This window comes from Salmo salar, chromosome 29 (genome assembly GCF_965601325.2).
Source record: "Salmo salar chromosome 29, fSalSal1, whole genome shotgun sequence".
NCBI lineage: Eukaryota > Metazoa > Chordata > Actinopteri > Salmoniformes > Salmonidae > Salmo > Salmo salar.
Genome location: NC_138319.1, coordinates 25,950,142 through 25,970,055, shown reverse-complemented (window position 1 = coordinate 25,970,055; position 19,914 = coordinate 25,950,142). Strand labels below are relative to the sequence as shown.

General features: G+C 41.9%; 1 protein-coding gene across 3 annotated transcripts in view; it reads right to left on the bottom strand.

Annotated features, from left to right (window-relative positions):
- Nucleotides 1–19,914, bottom strand: part of LOC106590420 (uncharacterized) — a 63,669-nt gene that overhangs the window by 41,884 nt on the left and 1,871 nt on the right. For all 3 annotated transcript variants that reach the window (XM_045710534.2, XM_045710538.2, XM_045710536.2), the window contains exons 2-25: nucleotides 13,080–13,579; nucleotides 12,877–12,951; nucleotides 11,173–11,241; nucleotides 10,772–10,873; nucleotides 9,936–10,046; nucleotides 9,515–9,625; nucleotides 9,216–9,326; nucleotides 8,733–8,843; nucleotides 8,225–8,332; nucleotides 7,882–7,992; nucleotides 7,339–7,449; nucleotides 6,842–6,949; nucleotides 6,428–6,538; nucleotides 6,208–6,318; nucleotides 5,964–6,074; nucleotides 5,740–5,850; nucleotides 5,470–5,580; nucleotides 3,946–4,056; nucleotides 3,210–3,317; nucleotides 2,737–2,847; nucleotides 2,276–2,380; nucleotides 1,881–1,991; nucleotides 442–552; nucleotides 172–282 (exon numbers count right to left, since the gene is read on the bottom strand). In XM_045710534.2, coding sequence (XP_045566490.1) covers nucleotides 172–282; nucleotides 442–552; nucleotides 1,881–1,991; nucleotides 2,276–2,380; nucleotides 2,737–2,847; nucleotides 3,210–3,317; nucleotides 3,946–4,056; nucleotides 5,470–5,580; nucleotides 5,740–5,850; nucleotides 5,964–6,074; nucleotides 6,208–6,318; nucleotides 6,428–6,538; nucleotides 6,842–6,949; nucleotides 7,339–7,449; nucleotides 7,882–7,992; nucleotides 8,225–8,332; nucleotides 8,733–8,843; nucleotides 9,216–9,326; nucleotides 9,515–9,625; nucleotides 9,936–10,046; nucleotides 10,772–10,873; nucleotides 11,173–11,241; nucleotides 12,877–12,951; nucleotides 13,080–13,568 — 2,940 coding nt within the window. In that variant the 5' untranslated portion in view covers nucleotides 13,569–13,579. The remainder of the gene's footprint in view (nucleotides 1–171; nucleotides 283–441; nucleotides 553–1,880; nucleotides 1,992–2,275; nucleotides 2,381–2,736; nucleotides 2,848–3,209; nucleotides 3,318–3,945; nucleotides 4,057–5,469; nucleotides 5,581–5,739; nucleotides 5,851–5,963; nucleotides 6,075–6,207; nucleotides 6,319–6,427; nucleotides 6,539–6,841; nucleotides 6,950–7,338; nucleotides 7,450–7,881; nucleotides 7,993–8,224; nucleotides 8,333–8,732; nucleotides 8,844–9,215; nucleotides 9,327–9,514; nucleotides 9,626–9,935; nucleotides 10,047–10,771; nucleotides 10,874–11,172; nucleotides 11,242–12,876; nucleotides 12,952–13,079; nucleotides 13,580–19,914) is intronic.

The window sequence follows — 19,914 nt, the reverse complement described above, 5'->3', positions numbered from 1 at the left end:
TGGAAACTTGCTATCTATCTAAATCTGGTGCAATGGCATATTGTACATGGCCCCTGACAAATAAACACATTTTCATTTAGTTCAACTACCACCAAGCTACTGCAAAATGCATTTCAATTACTAGTTGAACTACATGTAGTTCAGTACTCCCCATTACTGTTTATACTCTACCTCACTCTGTAGCTGGGAAGCCACTTTGGCATGCTGGGTCTCCATTGTTTCTGGTAAGGTGGAGTAGAGAGAACTAGAAACTCCCTTCCTCCCTGCTTCTTTGTACTTCATCTAAATTGAGGAAAAACAGATTCAGCATTTTATTCAGTGTTCACTTCCAATTACTTTGCTCAAGGATCTATACAATTTTGATGGGCATCGCCATAATTCCAAATGGAACAAATATGTACGAAAATTGTCCCTTAACTGTAAGGGATAATAGTTGCTAACCTCACTCTGAAGTTCAGATACAGCTTTCGCAAACTGTGTCTCGGTGGTTTCTGGAAGCTGAGAGTGCACACTCGTGGAGATACGCCTTTTTCCTTCTTCTTTGTATTTATTCTGGAAAAAAGGAAAAGCAGCCTATTATGATATGTAATACATGACCAAAAGTATGTGGACACCTGCTAATCGAACATCTCATTCCAAAATCATTGGCATTAATATGGAGTTGGTCCCCCCTTTACTGCTATAACAGCCTCTACTCTTCTGGGAAGGCTTTCCACGATGTTGGAACATTTCTGCAGGGACTAGCTTCCATTCAGCCACAAGAGCATTAGTGAGTTCAGGCACTGATGTTGGGCGATTAGGCCTGGCTTGCAATCGGCGTTCCAATTCATCCCAAAGGTGTTCAATGGGGTTGAGGTTGGGGCTCTGTGAAACCAGTCAAGTTCTTCCACACCGATCTCGACGAACCATTTCTGTATGGACCTCGCTTTGTACAAAGGGGCATTGTCATGCTGAAACAGGAAAGGGCCTACCCCAAACTGTTGCCACAAAGTTGGAAGCACAGAATCGTCTAGAATGTAATTGTATGCTGTAGCGTTAAGATTCACTGGAACTAAGGGGCCTAGCATGAACCATGAAAAATAGCCCCAGACCATTATTCCTCCTCCACCAAACTTTACAGTTGGCACTATGCATTGGGGCAGGTAGCGTTCTCCTGACATCCGCCAAACCCAGATTTGTCTGTCGGGCTGCCAGATGATGAAGCGTGATTCATCACTCTAGAGTACGCATTTCCACTGCTCCAGAGTCCAATGGCAGGGAGCTTTACACCACTCCAGCCGATGCTTGGCATTGCGCATGGTAATCTTAGGCTTGTGTGCGGCTGCTCGGCCATGGAAACCCATTTCATGAAGCTCCCAACAAACAGTTCTTGTGCTGACGTTGCTTCCAGAGGCAGTTTGGAACTTAGTAGTAAGTGTTGCAACCGCGGACAGACGATTTTTACCCGCTACGCACTTCAGCATTTGACGGTCCAGTTCTGTGAGCTTATGTGGCCTACCAGCCGTTGTTGCTCCTAGAAGTTTCCACTTCACAATAACAGCACTTACAGCTGACCGGGGCAGCTCTAGCAGGGCAGAAATGAGAAACTGAATTGTTGGAAAAGTGGCATCCTATGACGGTGCTACGTTGAAAGTCACTGAGCTCTTCAGTAAGGCCATTCTACTGGCAATGTTTGTCTATGGAGATTGCATGGGTGTGTGCTCGATTTTATACACCTGTCAGCAACGGGTGTGGCTGAAAAAGCCGAATCCACTAACTTGAAGGGCTGTCCACATACTTTTGATTATATAGTGTATAATCTTTCTACTTTTTGGGGTGATTCTCCATCATTATACAGAAAAGTGCCCAAAACAGAAGTTATTAACTATATGTCCAGCCACCTCACTCTGCATCTCTGTCATTTCTCTGGCAAACTGGATCTCTGTGGTCTCTGGGAGTAGAGAGTAGAGGGAGGTTGACATGTCCTTCTTTCCACTCTCTTTGTATTTGATCTGAGAAACAGAGAGAGATGAGTAAGTATTAACACTCATTTAATGATCTCAAGCTAGGCACTTGTGTAGATACGAAAGTATTGGATAGGTATAAGAAATATGGTATAAAATACACCTAGAAAGAGGTGCTTATACTTAGCTATTTATTTTAGAGCTACATTAAGTACCCAGGGGAATTGTTTCTGAACCTGGTTTATGTCTGAAGAAATGTGGAGTGCCAATGGAAGTTGCAAACAGAATGTCTATAACAACATTATGTTAATGCCAGGAGCATTCGTGCTCACCTGGCTCTGCATCTCTGTGAGCTCCCGAGCTCTCTCTGTCTCCATCGTCTCAGGGAGTTGAGAGTAAGCCGAACCAGAGAAGACTTTCTCACCTTTGTATTTGAGCTGGAAAACAAAGTAATGGATGTGAGTTGAGGTAGTCCTCCGTGCTTCAGCAAACAAAGTAAAGTAGAAGAGGTGCTGCTCAACAACAGAGACAGGAATAAAAAACTATGGATTACCCTAAAGAAACTTCCAATAGTGTAGTTATTTATGGTAAAGGCATTGGAGCACTCAAATAACACAGGCAGAGATTTGCATCATCTTAGAACGCTCAGGCTTTATTCCATTAGATGGACAGGTACACTGATGTTTGAAACTGATGTAATGGATGTTTGTCAGTAACAGGAAGGGTTTCCTCTGAATTTCTTATGACAAAAAATGTAATGTACAGACATCAGATGGGCCGCCCATGTTCTTACCTCACTCTGTAGCTGGGAAGCCTCTTTGGCGTGCTGGGTCTCCAAAGTCTCTGGTAAGGTGGAGTAGAGAGAAGTGGAGGCCTCTTTCTTCCCTGCTTCTTTGTATTTTGTCTGGAAAACAACAGCAACAAAAGACACTGTGGTGGAAAAAGTACCCAATTGTCATACTTGTACTTAAGTACTTTACACCACTAAAAATACTTTTGTAGACATAATAAAAACGTACAGGTATTCTCTGACTAAAAGGCTTTTTTTTTGTCAGACGGATAAAAGTTTTTCTGTGTTTCTCTATGAAAGGGAATTCCTCATTCTCTGGCTTCAGTTATTGACAAAAGAAAATATCACATTTTGAGAATCATATTTTGCACAAATCAATGAATTGATGTCTACCGGAGATTTTCACGGTAAAATAACTGAAGTTTGAACTGTATTCAGCCCATGTTGATGTTTGGTGATTTTAACCAGATATTTACCTCGCTCTGCATTTCAGACATCTGCTTTGCAAACTGTGTCTCTGCTGTCTCGGGGAGCAGAGAGTAGAGGTTTATAGAGTTCTCCTCAGTATCTTCTTTATACTTGATCTGGTAAAATAGAAATGGAGAGACCCCTTATGAACCAGAGATAGTTGAGACCAGCCTACAAAATCATTGCCAAACACCAGTGAGAATAACTTGTGTGTTTACTTCCCACACAAAAGCCTCCCCAAAGGTTCACTTATACATGTAGATGTTTGGATAAATTGGATATGAAGCGACAAGAAAGATTTCTAATCACTGACCAACAAAGTAAAATATTTGATAACCTGAAATCAAAATATTCATGACTTCTCTGTGATCGTATTCAGAGCAAATTTAAATAAACAATCAAAGAACTATTTTACTCGTAGTCATTCTGCGAGAATGCACATTGTACATGTATTTTATTTACATATCTTTTTTATTTATTTAACCAGGCAAGTCAGTTAATAACAAATTCTTAATTGCAATGACGGCATACACCGGCCAAACCCAGACGACGCTGAGCCAATTGTGCGCCACCCTATGGGACTCCCAATCACGCCCGGTTGTGATACAGCTTGGATTCGAACCAGAGTGTCTGTAGTGACGCATCTAGCACTTACATGCAGTACCATAGACTGCTGCGCAACTCGGGAGCCCATACTGCATACTGTGTATTCTAACAGCATATACATGTATATGTATTCTTTACCTGGCTCCGCATTGCTGATTGTCGTTTCGCAAAATTTGTCTCAATTGTTTCGGGCAGCGTAGAATAAAAACTGGGGGAGGTATCCTTTTTCAGTACTTCCTTGTACTTTAGCTGGAATAAAGGAAACATAAGATGAAAACATTGTTTTGAGACTAATTTAATTGTACTCATATAGCCAATAATAAGGCAATAGCGGTTAGAGCGTTGGGCCAGTAACCGAAAGGTCCCTGGTTCGAATTCCCAAGCCGACAAACTGAAAAATCTGTCGATGTGCCCTTGAGCAAAGCACTTAACCCTAATTTGCTCCAGGGGTGCTGTACTACTATGGCTGAAACTGTAAAACAACACATTTCACTGCACCTATCCAGTCAGTGTTGTTGACAATAAAAAACATATGTACTGTATATTTATAGATATGTTTTTTCTGTACCATTTTTCTGTACAAGCTAAATAGTCAAAAATACTGAGCAATAGATAGCATATGTGTGAGATTGCAAGTATGTGTGAGTACAGCTTTATACCAGTGTTGAAAAAGAAACTCTGAAAATATAATTTACCAAGCTTGCAAGTACAGTACCAGTGTAATGTTTGGACACACCTACTCATTCCAAGGTTTTTCTTTATTTTTACTATTTTCTACATTGTAGAATAATAGTGAAGACATCAAAACTATGAAATAACACATATGGAATAATGTAGTAACGAAAAAAGTGTTAAACAAATCAAAATATTTTTTATATTTGAGATTCTTCAAAGTAGCCACCCTTTGCCTTGATGACAGCTTTGCACACTCTTGGCATTTTCTCAACCAGCTTCATGAGGTAGTCACCTGGCATGCATTTCAATTAACAGGTGTGCCTTGTTTAAAGTTAATTTCTGGAATTTCTTTCCTCCTTAATGCGTTTGAGCCAATCAGTTGTGTTGTGACAAGGTAGGGAGGGTATACAGAAGATAGCCTTATTTGGTAAAACACCAAGTCCATATTATGGCAAGAACAGCTCAAATAAGCAAAGAGAAACGACAGTCCCATCATTACTTTAAGACATGAAATGCAGTTAATCCGGAAAATATCAAGAACTTTGAAAGTTTCTTCAAGTGCTGTCACAAAAACCATCAAGTGCTATGATGAAACTGGCTCTAATGAGGACCGCCACAGGAAAGGAAGAGCCAGAGTTACCTCTGCTGCAGAGGATATGTTCATTAGAGTTACCATCCTCAGAAATTGCAGCTCAAATAACTGCTTCACAGAGTTCAAGTAACAAACACATCTCAACATCAACTGTTCAGAGGAGACTGCGTGAATCAGGCCTTCATGGTCGAATTGCTGCAAAGAAACCACTACTAAAGGACACCAATAAGAACAAACGACTTGCTTGGGCCAAGAAACACGAGTAATGGACATTAGACCAGTGGACATTTGTCCTTTCGTCTGGAGTGCAAACTCTTGAATGAATAGGTGTTCTAAAACTTTCGACCGGTAGTGTACATGTAGTTTAGTACTCCCCATTACTGTTTATACTCTACCTCACTCTGTAGCTGGGAAGCCACTTTGGCATGCTGGGTCTCCATTGTTTCTGGTAAGGTGGAGTAGAGAGAACTAGAAACTTCCTTCCTCCCTGCTTCTTTGTACTTCATCTAAATTGAGGAAAAAAGACTCAGAATTGTTTTCATGTATTTATTTCCAATGAATTTAGTCAAGGATCTGTATAATTTTGATGGGCATCGCCATAATTCCTAATGGAACAAATATGTATGAAAATTGTCCCTTAACTGTAAGGGATAATAGTTGCTAACCTCACTCTGAAGTTCAGATACAGCTTTCGCAAACTGTGTCTCGGTGGTTTCTGGAAGCTGAGAGTACACACTCGTGGAGATACGCCTTTTTCCTTCTTCTTTGTATTTATTCTGGAAAAAAGGAAAGTATTGTGATATATAATCGTTCTACTTTTTTGGTTAATTCTCAATCATTATACAGAAAAGCGCCCAAAACAGAAGTTATGAACTAAATGTCCAGCCACCTCGCTCTGCATCTCTGTCATTTCTCTGGCAAACTGGATCTCTGTGGTCTCTGGAAGTAGAGAGTAGAGGGAGGTTGACATGTCCTTCTTTCCACTCTCTTTGTATTTGATCTGAGAAACAGAGGGAGATGAGTAAGTATTAACACTCATTCAATGATCTCAAGCTAGGCACTTGTGTAGATATGAAAGTATTGGATAGGTAAAATAAATATGGTGAAAATTCAATTTAAATGCTATATAGTACCTCACTCCGTAACTGGGACGCTTCCTGGGCGTGCTGGATGTCCTTGGTCTCAGGGAGTAGAGAGTACAAAGAAGTGACCACCTCCCTCTTGCCCACTTCCTTGTACTTGGTCTGCAACACCACAAGAAAAAACTATCAATTCACATTGCAGGGCCCTTGTGTAGACAAGTGTTTACTGAACTTTAACGAAAGTTAGATTTTGTTTGGAATTAATGTTCACCTCGCTCTGCATTTCAGACATCTGCTTGGCCAACTGGGTCTCTGTGGTCTCGGGAAGCAGAGAATACAGGCTTGTCGAGATCTTCTGCTTCCCCCCCTCTGTATACTTGAGCTGAAGGAGGAGACACAGAGACATGTGTTTCTTGATCCTGAATCTTCTTAAACCTTCTCTGAAGTTCATGATACATTTCTGTAATACTTTCTAATAACTTTAATGACTTAACATTTAAGTATTTATAAACTATAAATAAGAATTTCATTATTTGTAAAACATGTACAATGAACAAGCATAATTATGTATAAGCATTTACAATGGCTTATTCATGAAAGGTATTATGAAGTTTTACCCCAAATTCTTCTAATCATTCATTGACTCATATGTATGAGTCATAGGCCTTCTGTGCTGTGAAATTACCTCGCTCTGTAAGTCGGAGACCTCTTTTGCAAACTGGGTCTCTGGTGTCTCCGGGAGCAGAGAGTAGAGGCTAAAGGAGTTCTCCTTCCTGTCCTCTTTATACTTTTTCTACAAAATGGTGGAAAATTATTTGAGTCAACATGATTGAATTTAAAAAGATTGGAGGATAAATCAATAACATTTATTTATAAATCCCTTTTTACATCAGCCGATGCCACAAAGTGCTACAAATCCTTGTGAATCATCAAGAAATATACTCCTCCTGTTTTTTTGTTGTTGATAAATTGGATAATGAAGAGGCGACATGAAACATTTCCAAGCGCTGATTCACAAATTACAATACGTGATAGATTGAATTAAATTATTCATGATTTATCTGAGATTCTATTCAGGGCAATTATTTTTTGAAAGAACCTTCCCTTTTTTATGTAGTCATTCTGTGAGAATGCACATTGTACTCCCTGTGTATTCGTACAGCATATACACACAGCATTTACCTCACTTCGCATTGCTGATTGTCGTTTCGCAAAATTAGTCTCAATTGTTTCGGGCAGCGTAGAATAAAAACTGGGGGAGGTGTCCTTTTTCAGTCCTTCCCTGTACTTTAGCTGAAATAAAGGAAACATTACATGAAAACATTGGTTACCTCAAATGAGAACTAGAGAAAACTTGAAACTCCCTTCTTGACTGCCTTCTTGTACTTTATCTGACACGAAAACAATAACAGACATCTAAGGACAAGCTAGAAAGACTTCCCTTTAAAAGGACCAATTATACAATGAAAAAAATTGGACAATTGAAATGGCCCTACATAAGGCTTTCATAACACACCTACCACAAGTATATAAGTATTTCATAAACGCCGACGTCAAATGCCAACAACCGCAAGTTGATATTTTTTTATTATACCCTTTTTGACATATACAATTATGAAAGGCTTATGTCATTTCTTATGATATGTATGGGTTATGACGTCCTTATGTTCAAGTAAAGTGTTACCTGACATTTGGCTTTGATTTTTGTGTTGTTGATGTCCATACCTCACTCTGGAGTTCTGACACAGCTTTAGCAAAATGGGTCTCAGGGGTCTCTGCTAGTTGAGAGTAAATGCAACTGGAGGAATTCCTTTTGCCACTTTCTTTGTATTTGTTCTGAAGGATGACAATGCAAAAATACTCAATTCATTAAACCCAGGCATAGACAATAAGCAAGCTTCAATCTGCACAACATGTAATATTGACTGAGGCTGAGCTTAACTTTAGACCACTTCTGAGGTACACAAAACATCTCACAAACTTTTATTTTGGGGGTGTTCTAAACCTTGAAATAGCTGAGACTATAGTTGCAGTAAATGCTTCCCTGACTTTACAAATGAATACACACCTCGCTCTGCATTTCTGTCATTTCTCTGGCAAACTGGATCTCTGTGGTCTCTGGGAGTAGAGAGTAGAGGGAGGACGGAGAACCTTTGCTTAACTCTTTGTATTTCATCTGAAAAGGAAGACAGAGAACAGCAACTAATGACAATGTTCTAATTGAATTCAGGCTCAACACTTCAACAGTTGGCACATTTTCTTTCAAATGTACTGAGTAGAGGGCAGTGACCGTCTTGGGTTTAGGCGGGTATCACACTAAACACACTTTTTAAAGGGATAGTGCCTTTAATTCCATTATTTTCAAAGGTGCGGACGCACTAGGAATGATCCTACACAGTAACACGCCTCCCCTCGCCTCACACTTTCACTGTTGTCTATGGCTGTTGGTGTGACCTTGTGACGTCATCAATGTCCATGTTGTCTGTAAATGTTGATTATAGATGATGATTGTCTTCACACTTAAGACACGTTCCTGAATAAGGCCAATGAAGTGAAGTGGACTGAAGTTAGAATACCTCACTCTGTAGCAGAGAAGCCTCTTTGGCGTGTTGAATCTCCATGGTCTCTGGTAGCAGGGAATACATGGAGGTAGACAGCCTTCTCTTCCCTGCCTCCCTGTACTTGTTCTGCAACACAAGAGAAATAGTGTCAGTTGCTTTTTACTGCTTGACTCATTGTATTCTGGTCACACCACTCTAGGCTGTGTTTAATACTGACAGTGGTATATTGATCATGCCTGGGGTCATGGGATTTGAGCGGTAGCTAACATAGTCTGACTGGGAAGTAGACTCAGTTCATTGCCCATCAGACCATGGAGGCTAGGTACCCGGAAGTCTTCGCCACTGGCCATCTCGGGTTGGCCAATCAGTAAAGGGAGAATATTAAAGAATGTTAATACAGTGACCCCATGTGCGTAACACTAAAGCTACCGTACGGTCGTTAAATCTTTCCTCCTCATGATGAGAAGAGGAAGCGGAGGAAGAGGAGGGTGGTATTACCTCACTCTGGAACTCTTTCACTGTTTTAGAGAGCTGCATCTCAGCGGTGTCTGGAAGCAGGGAGTACAGGCTGCTGGAGATCTCCCTTTTCCCCTCCTCTCTGTACTTGCTCTGGAAAAGAAACAAGCACATTCCAAAAACGCTGCCATTCCTAGGCATATTGTGAGACCAGTGCTAAGTGAATACATGTTCTTGCCACTGTGGTTGATGCGTCAGCCACTCAAGTGGATGATATCCGATTTGAATGTCGTTCATTCTCAATTTTACCAAATGGTGTCAGAAGTGGGAAAAGCTCTCACCTCACTCAGTATGTCCGAATGCTCCTTCGCAAACTGAGTCTCAAGGGTCTCCGGGAGCAGTGAGTAGAGGGAAGTGGATATCTCCGTCTTCACATTCCCTTTGTACTTGATCTGGAAAAAGACCAAGTTAGTATTGTATTAATATCTCCTGTAATCCTTGTTATTTATCTGATGCCAAAGTGTTTCAGTGGCATTTAACATATTTATCGACTGAACGTATTCAACCTTAAGCCAGGTAAGTCTTCGAGCACACATTATCTTTTACAATAACAACCGTTTCAGAATTACTGTGAAGGGTGACTTCAAGCTCAAGATGATCAGGCTGGACATATGCAGCCAAGCAATTACACTCTATAACGCTTCTTGTGTAGCTAAGTCAGAGAGGCTGAAATAACAAGGAGGTTTGGCGTGATGTCACTACCTCACTCTGTAGCTCGGAGGCCTCTCTGGCGTGTTGGGTCGCCATTGTTTCTGGAAGCACTGAGTAGAGAGACATGGCTGTTTCCAACTTTCCTTCCTCCTTGTACTTGGTCTAAAACATAACAGAGATGGAAAGACAATACAAATAATCCCTACTAGCATCCATGCTAAGACAAATGCACAAACACAAAACATACCTGTGTCATAGTTTATGAAGATAGTCTAAAATGACAAAGTGCTTATGAGAAAAACGACTTAAAATGATAAGGAAATAACCAGAGGAAAGGATGCACTACTGTTTTTATGCTTTTAGGATGTTGGGCCATATGTTAAAAAAAAAACTTTGCTTCTATCGACACACATGTTTAAAAGACTTAAAAGACCAGCCAAGCCTTTTTCACAGTGAAAGGTCACATTATCTGAATCTATTAAGCTTGTGAGAGCTTCAGGTGAAGCATCTGTGTTGAATATTGATGTGAGTTTTATTCAGTCAACTGTTCGTCTTGTTTGTCTGCTTACGTGCATAATGTATGTGTGTAGGTGCGTATATGTGTGTTATGAATGTGTGTGTTGACAGGAGCGGAATGCACTTTAAAAGTGCAACTAGGGCCTGTTGACAATCGACAGGACAGTCTATCCACAAGCAGAGCACCAAAACAGTACCTTTCTATCACAGGGCTGACAGACACTGTGACTGGAATGACAAAGCTCAGAGCTGAGGAATGTGTTGTGTCTCTGTGGTTTGCCAAGGTGCCAAGGACAGGGGAGAGGGAGAGAGAGAGCGAGATAGGGGAGAGCGAGAGAGACAGAGAATGACGTCAGCAACACACAACTCACCTCAGAGATGAAAGCGTTGATGTTCTTGGAATGCTGAAACTCTACATCGGGGATGAAGAGGTTCTGGGCCTTGGATTTCTCATAACCCTCCTTGTACTTCACCTACAGGGTAGCAGGTAGCAGGGTTATGTTTGTTCTTTTGTCTTTCTTAGGCCCACCACCACCCACAATATTTGAAGGACAACTTTATTATTTTAATAACATGGTCATGACAAACAGTAAAATACAGGTCGATACAAAGCATACCATTTTCAGCATATCGCTATCTACACAGGCTGCTTTTCCTCCAAAACCTTTACAGGTGGCTACACCCCATTACTGGACACTGAGCCAATCCTGCCACATCCTCCCACAAAAACAACAGGCTGTATTAAAGAACAAAGAGGATGAATCCTACTTACGTCACTTGCCAGAACACTGCATCTCCTGGCAAAACCGGGTTCGGGCAAGACGGGCTTAGCAGCCGAGGCCTGACAGGAGTCAAAGCACATAGTTACAGTCTGCAAAGGGTTAAAACCTGTAGGATGACAGCTGATATGTTGGGCCTCATAATGGTTGAAAATAAGCTTATTGCAAGCTACAGTAATTAGGTAATGACACATTTATTTTACCAGGTAAATTGACTGATAACACATTCTCATTTACAGCAACGACCTGGGGAATAGTTACAAGGGAGAGGAGAGTGGATGAATGAGCCAGTTGGAAGCTAATAAACTAATAAGGCACTTTATATGGGTGGCCGTGCACTAAGAGCTCATTACTAATGAATACAGTAACTTAAGTGTATGGGTCTGCTTGGCACGTTGTCTGACTGTACCGGTTGTGTTACAGTGTCTATTGTAGCTACAGCATGAAGCAGACAAAAGCTCAGCTAGACAATTGTTCCTCTGGCTGATACTGCTTATCAATGCTTTTCCATTTGGACACTGTACCAACCACTAGCATGGCATTACAATGGGGGCATATATTTGACCTTCTACATTTCACCAGAAAAAAGTCAGGCAAAAAAAATCTGCATCTCCAGAACAGGGGGGAATAGAGATGGTCTTTCCATTTATTCAACTAGGGGACTCAGACACTGAAGAGAGAGGAAAAGAGAACACGAAATATAATAAAACTACGCGGAAGTAATATACTGTAGTGTCAGAATGTTAATTATTTATGTCCTGTAATCATGTTTCAACAATTTATTTTTCCTGCCAAAAGTATTCAAATAGCCAGAGTGCTTCTCCGCTCGTGTGAAATTGTATGGCCAGCAGTTGCTAAAAGTTTTATCTCCACTAAGTGGTGGGTGTCATAATTAAAGAGCACTTTGAGACATGTCGGAATTATTCTACATCACAGATGGTTAATAAGTAATTATGCAGCTTCATGGTGCAAAATAATTAGTTTATTATGTTGACGGACAACAAGGAAACATTCAAATGGCCAATCGCAAACCTCTCTAACCAGTCATCCCGCCCTCACTTTTTTTCTCCATATGACCAAAGGAAAAATGAGGGGGCGGGGGCTTCTGAATGATAAGCAGCTGAAATCCAAAATAGTTGCTACGTTCTTCTTTACTAGATATGGCTTCTTATCTAATGGGCAGGCAGCACAAACTGTACTTCCCTCCTTTTGAAAGCCATAAAGAACTAATTTCATTTGAGGGATCGTATCACCATGGTTACTCAAAAGTAAAGTTATCTTCTGAGTTGGAGCAGAGGGAGGGAGTTCTGATCTAATCTATACATTTCTAGGCTTGTTTGGTTCCCATGTGCCTTTCCTGTCTAGTAATAGAAGTACTATTTTAGGACACCTTCAGACGCCAGACTCAACTCTCTTTGAGTTTAGCTTCCATAGTAATCTCTATCTCCTAGGGGTGTTGAGCACAAAAAAGGGTCCACCCTCTCATTTCAGTCCAGATTAATTATCCCCAGATTGGCCAACAAGCCTCTTCATCTGTGGTGCTGTGGTGTAGGCATGACTAAATCCCTCAAGGGCTTTCCTCCAAATCCTTTACAGGTGGCTATCACCCATTACTGGACACTGCAGTGAATCCTGCCACAACTTCGCACAATTACAACAGGCTGTATTAGAGAACACAGAGGATGAATCCTACTTACGTCACTTGCTAGAACACTGCACCTCCTGGCGACATGCACACTGGGTCTGCGCAAGACGGGCTTAGCAGTCAAGGCCTGATAGGAGAACAAAGCACATAGCTACAGTAGGTATAAATCCCCCCGCAGCTTTAGAAAAGCGTGCCAGTCTGTGCCAAGGTCATCAGAAAGACACAGGCCAGGGCAATGCCAACTGGCATTCTCACCTCGACTGCCCCTTCTGTGCCATGCTCGTCCACCGCTGCTTCTCCCAGCACCGTTTCCTCCGATGGTTCTTCCATCCAGGTGACTCGTCCTGTAGCACGCTTGCCCACCACTGCTTCTCCCGACACGGTTTCCTCCGACGTTCCTTCCATCAAGGTGACCATTTCCTCCGATGTTCCATCCATCAAGGTGACCGTTTCTTCTGACGTTCCCGCCATCAAGGTGACCGTTTCCTCTGACGTTCCATCCATCAAGGTGACCGTTTCTTCTGACGTTCCATCCATCAAGGTGACCGTTTCTTCCATCAAGGTGACCGTTTCCTCCGACGTTTCATCCATCAAGGTGACCATTTCCTCCAACGTTCCATCCATCAAGGTGACCGTTTCTTCCATCAAGGTGACTGTTTCCTCCAATTTTCCTTCCATCGAGGTGAGAGCTTTTTCCGACGTTTCTTCCATCAAGCTGCCTGTTTCCTCTGACGTTTCTTCCATCTAGGTGACTTCTGGGTAAAGAAAACAGTAAAACACACAAAATAGATGGTTTTGAGGCAGGTAATGTAAATGTGGCCAGCCTAAGAGTCAAAACGCTGTTCTGCAAGGATTTCGTTTTCTGGCTCAACTCTCCCTCTCGACTCTATGTTGGGTACTCCTTATCATCACCGCTTTCCCGATTTAGACCCCACTTAGGGCGTTATCAATGGTGATGCCGTACATGTGAATCAGAGGGCCAGTCTTAAGGGTGGGAGGGTGAGGAGGTTCAGGAAAGGTGTCGCACACTGAATGGAATGTCCCAATCCAGACATGTCCTCTAATAACCAAAGTATTTTAGTTATTTGAGATAACAAGTGCAAGTCCAAAAAGGAAACACCCTCCTTAACCTTCAACCTTACAAAAAACCTTCACTGGCCTGACCTTAAGGGTAACCATGACAGAATGAAGAGATCAGTGGAGGGGAGTGCAAAGTTGAGGCCAATAAAGCAGATATGGAGGAGTTGGCATGAGAATAATATTACCAGAGCGCTTTACACTCCCATCCTCCCACTCAGTCTCCAAACAAGCTGATTGGATGCAGGACACAATTAATTTGCATTAACATTCAATATCCCTAATTTAGACCTGACTATTACCATAATTGACCCCTAAATATACAGTGAGGGGGAAAAAGTATTTGATCCCCTGCTGATTTTGTATGTTTGCCCACTGACAAAGAAATTATCAGTCTATAATTTTAATGGTAGGTTTATTTGAACAGTGAGAGACAGAATAACAACAAAACAATCCTGAAAAACGCATGTCAAAAATGTTATAAATTGATTTGCATTTTAATGAGGGAAATAAGTATTTGACCCCCTCTCAATCAGAAAGATTTCTGGCTCCCAGGTGTCTTCTATACAGGTAACGAGGTGAAGGGAGTGCTCTTAAAGGGAGTGCTCCTAATCTCAGCTTGTTACCTGTATAAAAGACACCTGTCCACAGAAGCAATCAATCAATCAGATTCCAAACTCTCCACCATGGCCAAGACCAAAGAGCTCTCCAAGGATGTCAGGGACAAGATTGTAGACCTACACAAGACTGGAATGGGCTACAAGACCATCGCCAAGCAGCTTGGTGAGAAGGTGACAACAGTTGGTGCGATTATTGGCAAATGGAAGAAACACAAAAGAACTGTCAATCTCCCTCGGCCTGGGGCTCCATGCAAGATCTCACCTCGTGGAGTTGCAATGATCATGAGAACGGTGAGGAATCAGCCCAGAACTACACGGGAGGATCTTGTCAATGATCTCAAGGCAGCTGGGACCATAGTCACCAAGAAAACAATTGGTAACACACTACGCCGTGAAGGACTGAAATCCTGCAGCGCCCGCAAGGTCCCCCTGCTCAAGAAAGCACATATACATGCCCGTCTGAAGTTTGCCAATGAACATCTGAATGATTCAGAGGACAACTGGGTGAAAGTGTTGTGGTCAGATGAGACCAAAATGGAGCTCTTTGGCATCAACTCAACTCGCCGTGTTTGGAGGAGGAGGAATGCTGCCTATGACCCCAAGAACATCATCCCCACCGTCAAACATGGAGGTGGAAACATTATGCTTTGGGGGTGTTTTTCTGCTAAGGGACAGGACAACTTCACCGCATCAAAGGGACGATGGACGGGGCCATGTACCATCAAATCTTGGGCGAGAACATCCTTCCCTCAGTCAGGGCATTGAAAATGGATCGTGGATGGGTATTCCAGCATGACAATGACCCAAAACACACGGCCAAGGCAACAAAGGAGTGGCTCAAGAAGAAGCACATTAAGGTCCTGGAGTGGCCTAGCCAGTCTCCAGACCTTAATCCCATAGAAAATCTGTGGAGGGAGCTGAAGGTTCGAGTTGTCAAACGTCAGCCTCGAAACCTTAATGACTTGGAGAAGATCTGCAAAGAGGAGTGGGACAAAATCCCTCCTGAGATGTGTGCAAACCTGGTGGCCAACTACAAGAAACGTCTGACCTCTGATTGCCAACAAGGGTTTTGCCACCAAGTACTAAGTCATGTTTTGCAGAGGGGTCAAATACGTATTTCCCTCATTAAAATGCAAATTAATTTATAATATTTTTGACATGCGTTTTTCAGGATTTTTTTGTTGTTGTTCTGTCTCTCACATTTTTCCCTCACTGTAGGGCTTTAGGCACCAATCCTGTGGGAGGTTTTCTCCTCTTATTATATGTAGTGGAATAGGGTAGCATTGGGTTTGTTTGGCACAAAGAAAGCTAGATAGCTTTAACTGGATGACAGACCCATTTGGAACCAAATCTTGATACCAGTGAGTCTACAGTGAGGAAAGTCAATTTGGCCCAGTGACTCATGTTGCAACAAGCAGCACTTGTTGTTATTATGTATCCTGCCAAGATGGAATATGAGGAAATTCACTTGCAGGTGCAAAGTTGTCAGCATACAGTAAATTACAGTTCTCTAAAAGACAAAGAAATGCCCTGGCTTCTATCCATTGAAATTACACAGAAACGTCAAAGAGATGGCAAATAAATATAACACATTGACATTCTAATCTGAAGAATGCCTGTGTTTCAAAACTAGATCCTGTAGAACCGCAGTGTGCCAGTCAATAGCTCTAGCAACATGTCTGCACTCCCTATTAGCAGAGAGGTCGTCCATGGGCAGTCAGGTAAAGAAGGCCCTATTCTTCCTGCATGCGGTCATGTGCCTTGGCTCTTATCTCAAAGGCACTGAGCAGAGCTGTGGTAGCAGAGCCCTCACCTTTTATCAGCCTCAACACAATAGAGCCCTCACCTTTTAGCTCAAACCACCCGCGGGCCGTATGTTTGACACCCCTGAGTTATATAATACTTGTTTCGCTGTGTAGATGAATATGTGAATTTCAGGCTTGCTATACAGTACTTCTCTTTCTCTGGTTTACCTGAGAGGAACTGAAACCAATGTGTTTACTTCTGAGTAAATGTGTTAGGGGAAAAAATTGTTAGGGATTTTGAAGACACAAAAAGGACAAAACAATTTAATATTGTTTGTAGAGCATGCAAGGGCTATTAGTAAAATTGTTGTGTGGTGGTATTATACATTTTGTATTTTAAACATGTCATGGTGTAATAATGTTATATGATGTACTGTTTTATATGTAATGTAAGTGCCTTAATGTGTTTGGACCTCAGGAAGAGTAGCTGCTTGGCAGGAACTAATGGGGATTCATAATAAACCCCCAGGAAGAGGGTTTTATTGTTAATTTATAGGATACTGTGAAGGGTTAAGCTTTTCTGACTGAAATCAGTCATCACCCTCATTACCTCATGTCCACCCACCCTTCTACTCTGCAATCAGTACAGTCTAGAGTCTAGGAAACAGCAAAAAATGTGCATGTTTTGGGGTACTGAACACAGTCGAGGCTATTACAGTGGAAAACATAATCACTGACAGCCATGTGTCATCCCTGGCCACTGTCTAATCTAATAGAAACATACTTTTACAATTCTGCCACGACTACCAGCAAAGGTAAACTGGGATGATATTGCCAGCTCATCAATATAATTTACAGTTGAGAGTACTGTCAGTGACCTAAACCCTTCTCCATCGCTGACAGAGTTATTCATACGGCCCAGGGAAGCCAAGGGTGTGGACTGTAGCAATTCAACCATCAATTAGTGTCAATCAATTCGAGTTCATTGAATTGTAGTACTATGGAGCAAATAACATCTTAGCAGTCCTTTAGGTTTGGAGAGGAGAAGCCTTGTAGGTCTCTGGTTGGGTTCTCCTGTGACACACGACATTCCCGAGATAGATGAGCACCACATTGACTGTGAAAGTCATTCATTAGGCTTCTCGCCTAAATAGCACTGCAGGTCACTATGGCAGATTATATGCTGGAGGTAGTGAGGCTTCAGTAATGTGGTTCACAATATGCACTGCTCTTTAGAGGGTCATTTTTGAAGACAATGATGTTGCACGAGAACTGGGTTCAATCTGTATTTGTTTTCTTTTAAACACTTTAGCTTGGCCAGATTGAGCTGGAATCAATGGAATGGTCCCAAATGTGCAACCCCCTACCATCTGGCACTCCAGGCAGGCTTAATTAAAATGCTCAAAGTATTTGGAAGAAAACAAAACCTCTGGTTTGGACTTTACATTGTGGAGTGAGGTTTGGGCTGCAAGAATAGTGCGCCCGTCCATACAGTAGCATGAACAGGCCCGTCCATGCAGTAGAATGAACAGGCCCGTCCATGCAGTAGCATGAACAGGCCCGTCAATACAGTAGCATGAACAGGCCCGTCCATACAGTAGCATGAACAGGCCCGTCCATACAGTCGCATGAACAGGCCCGTCCATACAGTAGCATGAACAGGCCCGTCCATACAGTAGCATGAACAGGCCCGTCCATACAGTAGCATGAACAGGCCCGTCCATACAGTAGCATGAACAGGCCCGTCCATACAGTAGCATGAACAGGCCCGTCCATATAGTAGCATGAACAGGGTGGCATGAGCCAAAATTATTTGTACTAGTTTTTTTCGCAGGGTGTCAGATGCTGGCTTAATAGGGCAGCCATCTGGCCGCTAAGTTCACTCAACCATTTCAAAGGGGAACCAAACTGCCAAAATCGAGAGATAAAATGTAACATTTTCGACCCATCATTGTCTCCTTTGAAGCTCTGTCAACATCGCTTGCAGAAAAATCCAAAACAAAGATCCCTGAGGGCCAATCATGTGGTCACTGCTGCACTTCACCTCGTGTGAACACTATCGCTACTTTCCATTTAGTCACATTTTACATCAGAGCCACAAAAGCCTGTGCTTTTGACACATCAAGTCAGCACTATTTATAAAGTACTGATTGTAACTCCACTACCTCGGTCCGTTAGCAGGGGATGCATTATGAAAACTAAAATCCTTGATTTACAGTAAGTCACCTTATGTTTGTTTCTTAACATGATCATGACAATAGCTAAAATGTATTTATTCAGAATTTACTCATCCTGTATTCACACAGGTGGGGTGGCAGGTAGCCTAGTGGTTAGAGCGTTGGACTAGTAACCGGAAGGTTGCTAGATCAAATCCCCGAGCTGACAAGGTAAAAATCTGTTGTTAATCCACTGTTCCTAGGCTGTCATTGTAAATAATAATTTGTTCTTAACTGACTTGCCTAGTTAAATAAAGGTTAAATAAGAAAATATAACAGGTAATCCTACTCTTTTAGAAGGGGCACAAGTTCTAAATGCCACAGTGCAACACAGTGGCTGGGGGTATCAGGAGAGTAAGGGCTAAGGAATGCTTTAGATTGGCCATGGAGATCACAGAGGGGGGAAACAGGGATGGGACAGCCTTTAGAGTGGGACTAGCACCCCTCCTATGGACAGCATTAACATAAACAACAAATCCCAAATAAAAATGTATTTTCTGGTTAGATTAAAAGGAAAATGAGTCCCATAATCACCGCAACACAAAAGGGATTTCTATCCAGTAATGTTCAAATTAAGGATAATTCAAAACAGCTACTGCATGTCCGTGTGCAGTTGAAGTCAGAAGTGTACATACACTTTAGTCAAATACATTTAAACTCAGTTTTTCACAATTCCTGACATTTAATCAGGTAAAAATTCTTAGGTCTGTCTTAGGTCAGTTAGGATCACCACTTTATTTTAAGAATGTGAAATGTCAGAATAATAGCAGAAATAATTATTTCTTTCAGCTTTTATATCTTTCATCACATTCCCAGTGGGTCATAAGTTTACATACACTCAATTAGTATTTGGTAGCATTGCCTTTAAAATGTTTAACTTGGGTCAAACTTTTCAGGTAACCTTCCACAAGCTTCCCACAATACGTTGAGTGAATTTTGTCCCATTCCTCCTGACAGAGCTGGTGTAACTGAGTCAGGTTGGTAAGCCTCCTTGCTCGCACACGCTTTTTCAGTTCTGCCCACAAATTTTCTATGGGATTGAGGTCAGGGCTTTGTGATAGCCACTCCAATACCTTGACTTTGTTGTCCTTAAGCCATTTTGACACAACATTGGAAGTATGCTTGGGGTCATTATCCATTTGGAAGACCCATTTGCAACCAAGCTTTAACTTCCTGACTGATGTCTTGAGATGTTCCTTCAATATATCCACATAATATTCCATCCTCATGATGCCATCTATTTTGTGAAGTGCACCAGTCCCTCTTGCAGCAAAGCACCCTGAAAACATGATGCTGCCACTCCGCTGCTTAACAGTTGAGATGGTGTTCTTTTGCTTGCAAGCCTCCCCCTTTTTCCTCCAAACATAACGATTGTCGTTAAGGCCAAACAGTTCTATTTTTGTTTCATCAGACCAGAGGACATTTCTCCAAA